Below are 10464 nucleotides of genomic sequence, written 5' to 3'. Positions count from 1 at the left end.
CTGCTCCACCAGGGGCCTCTCCCTGCACAGGCCGCAGGGGAACTGCTGCTGCGTGCCTGGAGCCCCTCCTGCCCTCCTGCTGCACTGACCTTGGGGGCTGCAGGGCTGTTTTGCACTCCTTTCTCTCCCAGCTGCTGTTGCACAGCAGTTTTTTCCCATTTCTTAAATCTGCTCTCACAGAGGCACAAATGACATCGTTTATTGGCTCGGCTCTGGCCAGCTGTGGATCCCTTTGGAGCTGGATGAAACTGGACCTTGAAACATGGGGCAGCTCCTGGATTCTTCTCAAGAGGGCAACCCCTGCAGACCCCCACTACCAAAACCTTGCCACGTAAACTCAATACAAGGAGACAGGGCATAAGGTACTTTGATATGACTAGTACCAGGAATAGGGCACTGCAGCTTCCAAGGACAGGATTAGCTTGTGGTGTAAGATATATTGGAAAGAAACACAGAAGATGTATATGCTGTTGTGATCCGCAGGGTTATGATGTATCTGTATTTTCACCCAGCATTCAAGCCACAATTATCACTAGCTCAATCATTGTTTATTGTCACAAATTAATGTACTGAGAAAATAATCCATAACCAGAAAATACATGCTGCTCTCTGTGTTGCAGTATCTCCTTGGCCAAATCCAATGGAGGCAGAGGAAGTTTTTAATATCCATAAAATGATAGTAGCAGAAATTAGGAAAAGGCCGAGGTGACCTCAATTTTACCGGGCTGCACCAGGCACCCCAGCACGGCTCCACACCCCTCTTGAGAGGGGGGACGCCTGTGGATGTGGCCGTCAGACAGCACAACCTGCCCAACCACCTGGGCCAAGCAGCCTCCAGGCAGCAGGGACACCCCCACAGCAGCCATCCACCATTTCGGCCGTCTCTGCAGCCAGCCCCCCGCCCGGGCCCGGAAGCACGTTTATCAGCGCCGCGCCGGGCAGCGCTGCCTTTTCTCGTCATTTCCCCTCCGTGCAGGCAGCGCTTGTGCCGCCCGGTCCCGCCGAGAGAAGGACGCCCACGGGGTGAGGGAGCGGGGGGCTGCGAAGGGGCTGCGGGGGGCCCGGGCTCGCGGTGGCCGCCGGCGCCCCGCGGGTGTTGTGGAAGCGGCCGGGGCGGCGGGCGGGAGCCGCAGCCGGGTGGGGGGGGCTGCCCTCGGTCGGGGAGCCCCTCTCAGCTCCGGGGTGGTCCCTGTCGTCCCGCAGGCCGGTCGCTCGCCCGTCAAGATGTCGTACATGCTGCCGCACTTACACAACGGCTGGCAGGTGGACCAGGCCATCCTGTCGGAAGAGGACCGAGTCGTGGTCATCCGCTTCGGGCACGACTGGGATCCGACGTGCATGAAGATGGACGAGGTGTTGTACAGCATTGCCGAGAAGGTAACTCGGAGCTGTACCGCGGGAGGGACGCTTTCAGCGCTCGGTGTTTTAAGTGGCTTATGCAGAGTCTGAGGTGGATTGTAATTTGGTGTCTGGAGAGGTATTCCCGCATTAGGAGGTAGCGGTGAAGCTGTTTGGCTCACTTTCCTGAGCATCTCCTAAAGCTGTCGACTACCCTGATGTTTATAACATTTAGTGTCATGAAAAGCATTGCAAGTTCAGAAGTCATGGTCACTAACTGTTAATAAAACATCACCTAATGAAAGTTATCGTTCAAACAGAGGCAAGTGCTTGGCAGTAGGACTGTCATGGCTCTAGGTAACGCAGCACTATCGCTTCACAATCAGAGTACGTAGTAACTTCAGGCTTCCATTAACTTTAAAAGTTACATTCATACTGACACTTAAAAATGGTAAAAGCCTGGTAAAGTTCAGGCTGGTGTTGATTAATATATCAATGATATTCTTTGTGGAAATAGATGGCGCTCTCTTGAGTTGCATGGGCTGAAATCAACTTTAGGAGCAAGATGCTAAAGCTGTTTTCAGACAGAAACTGAATGCCTGCTGACAGCTGGTTTCTCACTTAAGAAAAGGATGTTGAAGAAAAGTTAGACTGTGTTTACATGCTTTAAAAGGCAAATCAGAGCTGATCATGTATTTAGTAAAGGTTTTGCACGGTGATAGGTGTAGAAAACTGAGAGCTCTTGTGTACCTGAATCACACAGAAAGAAAGCAAGAAATCTGAATTGGAATTGGTTACAATTGAACTCGGGTAGGAAAAGGAGTCAGCTATTTTCATGTCAAATTATGTGTACTCCATAACTTATACATAGATCTTCTTGTGGCATTTTCCTTTCTATTCTAATGGTGTTGTTAAATAAATGTACTTCTGTCTCAAATCCCTACGTTAAGTATCTATGTCTGTAGTGAAATGTTAAGACATGACAGAATACAGTAAGGAGTTGTGACATAGTGACATAGTTTAACTTAGTCTTTTTGTGTTTAATGTGGTGGGAGTGTCTGAGAGTATTTTTATTACTTATTTTTGGCAGGATGCTTGGCAATTTGGCAGACATTTTGGCAGTTAGGGGTGATTGGGGGATGAAAGAACAATGTAACTTGTTATTTAAAAATCTCCCTCTGCAGAATTGGCAGATTAAAGGGGGAGATCCTTCCTCATCCTCTTGCTTACAAGCCATATTCGGATCTCTGCTGTTTTAAAGAGTGAGTAAATGTTCAATTGCACAGGTGTTTGTACAGAGAATAACACAGAATGTTAAGATGCTGTAATTACATGTTATATTTGAAGAAAACACAGCCATATTTTACTTTTTTTTTTTTTTACATTTGGGGGTAGCAGTAATATTATCTATACTTTAAAATATGAAATCAGGTGGGCTGTTATGTTGGTTTTTACTTTTTTGTTTGTTTCTTTGAATCCTTTAGGGAAAAGAAACCAGAACACCATATGAAAATACAAAGCAGATTATTTTCCTTGAAATGTATTCCACGTATAGTTAACCTGTAACTTTTTTTTCAGTGTTAAACATGAAAAAGAGGCAAGATTTCAATGAGTTTCAAAACAAATAATTTTAAGATGATTGATGTTTTGGTTGAAACCCAGCCAAAACAAAAATCTAAGAACCTGAGTTTCACCAAATTCCCCTGGAACTCCTTGTTTTTTTTAAGAGAAGGCTCAAAATTGCAAAAGCCCATTCCTTGCAATGATTTGCTTTGGGTGCTAAATTTCTTTATTACCTGTTCTTTAAAATAATATACAATCCTACCCTGGTTTGAAGCCAGGTCACTTCACTGAATAGGTTGTATTGGGTGAGCGTTGAATTAGGGAGGATTGTTCAAATGTTTTGCGTTTACTTAACCATAATCAGAAGTGTGAACAGCTGTGGCTTTTGCACAAACATTAGTTGTACCTCTGCCTTTCTGTTAAAGTTAGAGGAAAACTGGGGGGGTGGAGAAGGGAAGGAGAGGAGGAAAAAATAAAACCCAAAGCATTGGCATTATAGTTACTGGTGTTTATCGTTAAAGTTGAGCAAAGCTAATCCATTTACTTATGCCTATGTTTTTCAAAATTGTTAGCTCTATGCATTACATTTAGTAGTATAATGTCTTTCTCTTCTACCATATAAATTTAACACCTAAATTTACAGCATAGTTGGAATGAGAAAATTGTCTAACGACAACGCAAACCTTCAAGTTTCTACTTAACGGTGTTTACAGCCTCTTTCAGTTCAGTGGTGCAAGTCTGCTAGGGTTCTTCAACTTAAATCAATTGTTGCAAAAGCTATTCATAGTTCCTCTTTTTTTTTTTCCCAGTGATTTCTTTGTCCATAGGACATCTAAACATGAAAAATAGTGTCTAGAAACTTGTTAGGAAGATACAATATTAGTTCTTGACTCAGATTTCTTTAGGTATTTGCTGTATGCATTTTGGGCCTTAAGTGAAGAGAAATTTCTTCTTACTTCTTCAAGGGAGTTGAAATTAAAACAAAAGATGGCTTTACCTCCACCAGAAACGCAAAGAAAGTTAATGTGATCCTTGCAATTCATCCTAGTCTTCGGTCATGCTGTGGCAATCTGATGTTGCATTAAATTTATTGGAATGATAATGAAATTTTGCAGGAGAAATGATATTTATTTTATCTGGCCTATGATTTTTCCCGTGTTTGCATCTTTTATTTACCAGCTAAGTATGAGACAGGATCTACAGAATCTGTATATTAAGTTCAGCTATATCTGATGTTAAGTGTCCTATATATTCCTCTGCTTTATAGTCTTGAGGCATTCCATTTAAAGATTTAATAGTAGTCCACTGAAACAGATACAGTTCTGTGAAGTATTAAAATACTGGCCTGTAACTATGGTGAAGGAGTAATGTACTTTAGTTTCTGTGTATATTTGTTGAATAATGTAGATTAATACGTGAAACTACTGTAATTAAGGGGAAAAAATCAAAACAAAACCAAAATTAAAGCTCAATCTATGAAAATAAGTTTTGATAAAATTTTGTATCTGTGTTGCTGTCTGGCTTTTTATCCCCTATTCTCTCCTGTCCCCAGGGAGAGCAGCTACAATAGTCTTGTCAGACAAAGTTTTGAATTGAAAGATGGATAAAGGATGTCATAAATAAATACACCTACAAGTCCTCTCTCTTGTTTTTCTGTTGAAAATGGGTTTTTATCTTCAGGTGTTGAGAAAGTGGTACTGTTTGAAAGAAGGTAGATCCAGTGGAGTTTTTTTTTCTTCAGAAAGAAGCAAACTTACTATATCCCCGTGTGTGTTATGAGGTTAAGTACTTTCACAATAAACTTGGGTTGTTATGTGTTCAACTTCTAAAACACCACAAGATTTTTGCACATTGTACAGCATTTTTTTTGTTTAAATTCGGTACCTTAGTGGAGTCTGAATTGTTACAACTTTAACTGTTTTTGCAGTGTGGTTTGCTTCCTCAGAGTTGCGTTTTAATTCTTGCTCTGATGTCCCCGTATCGTATCTGTAGTTAAAACTTAAGAAGGAATTTCTAAGCAACTGCTGCCTTGAAATGATAGCAAAGGGATGTAGTTTTGAGCTGACAGCTCTCTGGAACAAGGATTCATGTTGCGATGGATGGGGAGAAATTAAGATATAAGGAGTAAGTCTCCATATACTTAATAGCTCAAGTATAGATGAACTCCTGCTTCCGTGCCAGCTTGAATCCAGAGAGACTTGAATTGCTTTTGCTTAAAAAGCCTAGGCTAACAAGCCTTAGAAAATAAAGCTGGCTCTGTGGGACTATAGCTCAGGTGCTCTGTACTACTGTTTTTGTTCCAATACAGTGGCTGAGATAGTAAGCACTCCTTCAGGCTGTAAAACTGGTCAGTACTGTGTGGAGACATTTGAGTAGTTCTGTAGGGCTTGTCTCTAAATAGTGTTGAAATAAAATGCCTCTCAGTGACAAGCCTGCTCAGTCTGGCATGCCACTGAACAGTAGATGTTATGGCCACTGTGGTGCTTCTGCATCACCATTTCCATTTTTAGCCTCTTACCTACCTCTTTATCTATTCCATTCTTAGACCTGAATGCCAACCTTATGTTCCATATGTTGTAGGGATCTGTGGCAAGGCCGATGTCATGGGTAAATTTGGCAGCCAGTGCCCAGGTACAGAACAAAACGCATCCTTTTTCAAGGCAATTGGAAGCTAAGTGGTTTCAGAGGGGTAAATGCTGTAAAATAGTATCTCTTCATTGTGCTGCTTGATTGTAGTCATCAGATCTGAAATTAAGAAACAGCAGGGAAAAATAGAATTTTTAAATCTCTGAATTAAAATGTCTTCTATCTAGCTTTGAGGTCTGCTTTAGACATGATAAAAGGTTTTGAGCAAACCACTGTGTGTCATCAGTTCCACTTCTTTAAAGTGAATAGCCTTTTTTCTTTTATTTCCATGTAGGAGAGAAGGAAGATTCAGTTAATGTCTGAGATACTTGGATTATGTTGGTAACTTGCGTATATGCTGTGCAAAGGTGATTCAGATGAAACAGTCCACTTGAGTGATTTTTATTTAATAATTTTAAAGTATCCGAGTTTCAGAAAATAAGATAATACACTCTTTAATTCTGGTTCTCTTTTCTAAAATCTTATGCTGCTGCAGCTCATTAATAGTGACAAGTATTTCTGGTTCTGCAGCAGCTTGACTAAATCAAATGTACATAATATAAAACTAACTTTAAAAGTTTTGTTGTTCTAGTACTATGTGAAGTACAAAGTTCTTGGAAGTAAAATCTTAGTTTAAGACTTGTAGTAATACTTGGTTTAACTTAAAACCATTTTCTTGTCTCCAAATTAAAAATAATTGTCCAAAGATTGTTTAGCTTGTAAGAATTACCAAATTCTTGTGTTGTTGCAGAAATTTCTGCACACAGTAAAGCTGTATTGCTGATGCTAGTAATATTAGTAGGATGGAAAGAGAAATAATAGGAGAAAATTAAAATAGGCTCTTCAAGTTGCTTCTTTAAGCCCGTCTTTTGCCTCCTAAGGATAACCAGAGATTAACTTCAGTCAATTCTCAATAAAATTGTTCATTTTGAACATTCTCTTAATTTTCTTAGAAATATTTCATGCAAAATTGAAATGAGAATGAGTAATCAATTCAGAGGATGTTTAATCTGAGTATGATATTATGGGTAACTTGGGTTTTTAAGGCTTTACCTTTTGACTGGTTTGGAACATTTTTAAAATGGAATGGTTTCATTAGATTATACCAATAATCTAAGATTATAAATGGCTCCATCATAGCACAATAAAAACTATTTAAATGGTGCTTCAACCCAGAAGAGATTTGACTTCTTTTCGCTACTTATTTTCAAAATATTTTTGAAGATAATAATCACGCTTTAAAGATGAAAATAAGTTTTTTTTTATAATGCAGAAACTGTTTTGAAGTCTGTCAAAATTTATTTACTATGTGCTGCTGTTTTTTTTTGTGAATGAGCATCTCCACACTTTCTCAATTGAGGTGTTTGCTAGGATGTGTAAGTACAGGATACACCATGAATAAGATTTTTCTCATGCAGTCTGTTTTCTGGGCTAAAATAAAACATCTTTACATCAACCAGAAATTACACTTACCATAGCGCTTCCAGATGCTAGATAGCAAAGGTAGCAAGTAAAAAGCACTTTGAAGCAGTAAGATTGTCACAAATCTTAGACCAGTTATACTTCAGGCGTTGCATAGTCAAATGGGAAGGATGAAGGTAGTGTTTGTATCTAAGGATGGAGGTAGCGTGCATCCATGGAACAGTGCATGAAAATTTAATTATATACCTTAAAGGTCTGTGTAATCTAGATGCCTGCAGTCATGTATTTTAATTTATGTGTATGTATTAACTTCTGCTGTACCTTCACGTGTATAAACTAAGTTTAGAAACTAAGGCCTAAGGCTTCCTTATGGTCAAACATGCTCTGTATAGAAAACAAAAACATGACAGTTTTCTGTCAGGAATTAAGACATTCACTGTGCAAGTAAATGGGAAGAATCTAGAAATTCTGGAAAATGAAAACCTATCTTAACCAGAATTGCCTAGAGAACAGCTTCTCATCAGGGTATTTTTTCATTATCAATTAAAATTTCAATCTCCTGTTTTCAGCTTTACAACTGTCAAAAACATTAGTTTTTATTACTGAATTATCGGGTTTATTTTCATTTATAATGAGCCTAGTTAAATTAGATAGTTTAGAGGAGAAAAAAAGCTTGGAGGTAGGCACCAAGACATTTTAGATGATTAATTTTCTGAAGTGTGTAAGCAGCTGACAACAGAGGTAAAATGTGTAAACGTGTAAAATGGGTAAAATGTGTCAGCATTTTTATTTTTTTTAAGTAGTTACTTATTTAGAGCTGTGCGTGTCACTCTAAGGTCGCAGCAGTATACAAAGGCTTGTTTCTCTGGATGTTCATTTAGCATAGTCTCTTTCCATTTGAAACTGGATGTGAAATTAACATATTGGCTGTATCTAAGGGTATTTTCCATGTAATTGGTCCTTGTGTGGTTAGAAAGAATGACAAGACTGTTTACTGTGATTTCCTGACTTAGTATTTTGTAAAAATAAACGTTGCAATTATGAAAGCCTAGGTCTTTTAATCACTAATACAATTAATCAAAGGCTTGTTAATATATATTGCTTTTGTATTTCCTGTTTCTTTTGTTTAGGTAAAAAACTTTGCTGTTATTTATCTTGTGGATATCACTGAAGTACCAGACTTCAACAAGATGTATGAGTTGTACGATCCCTGTACAGTCATGTTTTTCTTCAGGTACATGATGGTTTTAGAATATAACTCAACTGTGAATGTGTCTTTAGTACGGTGTCTCAGTAGAACTATAGATCATTTCCAAATGCATATCAGCATACTGATGCTTATGTTTACGTTGGTCTAGAAAAGAATAAACTCTTTTTCAGAGAGTATACTCGTAGGAAAAGGGGTAATTGCTTTAAACTGAAACGTAGATTTACATTAGACGTAGGAAGAAATTTTTACTGGGAGGGTAGTGAGGGATTGGAACAGCTTGCCCAGACGAGTTGTGGATGCCCCATCCCTGGAAGTGTTCAAGGCCAGGTTGGATGGGGCTTTGGGCAACCTGCTCCAGTGGAAGGTGTCCCTGCCTGTCGCGGGGGGGAGGGGTTGAACTAGGTGATCTTTAAGGTCCTTTCCAACCCAAACCATTCTAGTATTATACGATTGAATAGGCAAATGACTTGTTTTCCAGTTAGCATAGTAACAGTATTTTGATGATAAAGCACAAATTAGTGATAGTGAAAACTGTTTTTATTATGCTTTGGGTATAGTTGTAACTCTAAAAAAAAAAAAAACTATAGAATGCTGCAGTAATACAGGAGTCAACCTTGTCAAGCTTGCTCTAAAGATATAGCCAAAGTACTAAAATTTTTCGAGCTATGACACCTACTTTGGTATAAAACATACTACTGGTAAGTGTGGGATTCTTGCGTTAGATAGTAGTGGGAAGGAAATACAAATAATGAGGAATATGCTGAAGAAGAATTGTATTGAGTAGCATTCTTGTTGTGGGAGCATGTTTGCAGTCTTTGTTCTAGCTTTAGGAATAGGCAATAAAACGTCAGTTTGAGGGTGACAGGAGCGGATACTTTTTCTTTGACACTTATTATAACCTCATTGTTATAAGGCTTCTTTTGAAACCTACAAAGCATTCTTAGGGGGATAGATAAAGTTTCTTTTTGAATTGTAACTCTGTTAACCTGTTCGGTTTCTTCTCTCCCTGTAAAGGAACAAACACATCATGATTGATTTAGGTACAGGTAATAACAACAAGATCAACTGGGCAATGGAAGACAAGCAAGAGATGATTGACATTATAGAAACTGTTTATAGAGGAGCCCGAAAAGGTCGAGGCTTGGTGGTATCACCAAAAGATTATTCCACTAAATACAGATACTGACACGTCTTTGGGGCAGCCTTTTCTTTTAGCCCTGCATCTACTGAAATTTATTATTGTGTATGTGCGTACTATATATATGTCTATTTAAAACAAACAGAAAAAAAACGGAAGAAAACAACCTCACAAATCGTTCAACTTTGAGCATATTTGAATTATTTAAAAGCTTTGAATTTTGTTTTGAAAAGGTAGAAGACAAATCCTGGAACTGTCTGACTGCAGTAATACTGTAGCTGTATTTTTTTTTGACATTTACTCTGTGTTGACCTTTTAGTATGATGCATTTTCGTACACAAAAAGCCTGTTTGTAGAAAAACATTTCAACTGTCTTTGCTTGCTTTTGTTACATAAATACCTGAGAAAATTATAGTATAGTTTTTAAGTAGAATAAAACGAGGTCCACTGATTTGCCTTAATGTTCTTTAAAGTTGAGAATGAAAACAAATGTAATTGGATGCAAAATCATAATCTTAAAGATAAAGGCTTGTCACTTTTTTGTGGATTTTCTTGCATAGTGTCTTGGTCTTTTGTATCCAGTAACAAAAGGGAATATACTAAGGTGCATTTGTTAATATTTAACAAAGCTAAATAAAAACATCTTCAGTGATCCCCCACCCCTCAATCAACTTAATAAAGTTGTGATGGTGGAATTTCATTTTCATGGTGATTATGTATGCTAGTCATTTGAAGTACGTCATAGTAGATTCTGTTCCAAAGGCTAATTTCAGTTCTGGAGCTGGTTGCATAGTTGATGCTTGAAGAAAGGATGAACTGTGCTTTCTCTAGAGCTGAATTTGTCTAACGGTAGAGCGAAGTGTTCATATACTCATGAAACCTGGATTGGATTCCACTGTGGTATGGCTTTTGAAGTTTCCATACATGTTTCTGGTAACTTCTGTTTCACAGTAGCAGAGTCACTGGTGGTTTGTTATTTGCTTTTTGTTATTGGTGTTTGTTTGTTTTTTTAAACTGATACATGAATATTTAGAGAATTAATGAAAAGCAAGCCAGACTGCAAGAAATGAGGTATGCGTATTTTGAATCCAGTTTGTCACAAAATGAAAAAAAAAACAGAATTTCTACTTCTGCTGTCCATTCTTGACAGAAAAGTAAATACTATTCA

General features: G+C 38.4%; 1 protein-coding gene across 3 annotated transcripts; it reads left to right on the top strand.

The window, feature by feature from the left end:
- The first annotated feature begins 175 nt into the window (after positions 1–175).
- On the top strand, positions 176–9996 carry TXNL4A (thioredoxin like 4A). Of its 3 annotated transcripts, XM_083824475.1 has the most exons (4): positions 176–1023; positions 1204–1377; positions 8079–8182; positions 9173–9996. In XM_083824475.1, exons 1-4 carry the CDS (start codon positions 784–786, stop codon positions 9342–9344), a joined length of 690 nt encoding a protein of 229 aa, XP_083680601.1. In that variant the 5' UTR covers positions 176–783; the 3' UTR covers positions 9345–9996. The 3 variants fall into 3 exon arrangements, with proteins under 3 accessions (XP_083680601.1, XP_083680603.1, XP_083680602.1); XM_083824477.1 differs by lacking the exons at positions 176–1023; positions 1204–1377 and adding an exon at positions 2523–2600; XM_083824476.1 differs by lacking the exons at positions 176–1023; positions 1204–1377 and adding an exon at positions 5839–5868.
- Positions 9997–10464: the final 468 nt, after the last annotated feature.

The sequence above is a fragment of the Anser anser genome (genome assembly GCF_964211835.1).
Source record: "Anser anser genome assembly, chromosome: 2".
Lineage (NCBI taxonomy): Eukaryota > Metazoa > Chordata > Aves > Anseriformes > Anatidae > Anser > Anser anser.
This window is presented reverse-complemented; position numbering and strand designations above follow the sequence as displayed.

What these genes read in the sequence shown, in the direction of transcription:
- TXNL4A (XM_083824475.1), top strand. Translation starts at nt 784, where the DNA reads ATGTGGCCGTCAGACAGCACAACCTGCCCAACCACCTGGGCCAAGCAG. An exon ending in GAGAGAAGGACGCCCACGGG is followed by an intron (nt 1,024 to 1,203) that starts GTGAGGGAGCGG and finishes GTCGTCCCGCAG; the next exon opens with GCCGGTCGCTCGCCCGTCAA. An exon ending in TGTACAGCATTGCCGAGAAG is followed by an intron (nt 1,378 to 8,078) that starts GTAACTCGGAGC and finishes TCTTTTGTTTAG; the next exon opens with GTAAAAAACTTTGCTGTTAT.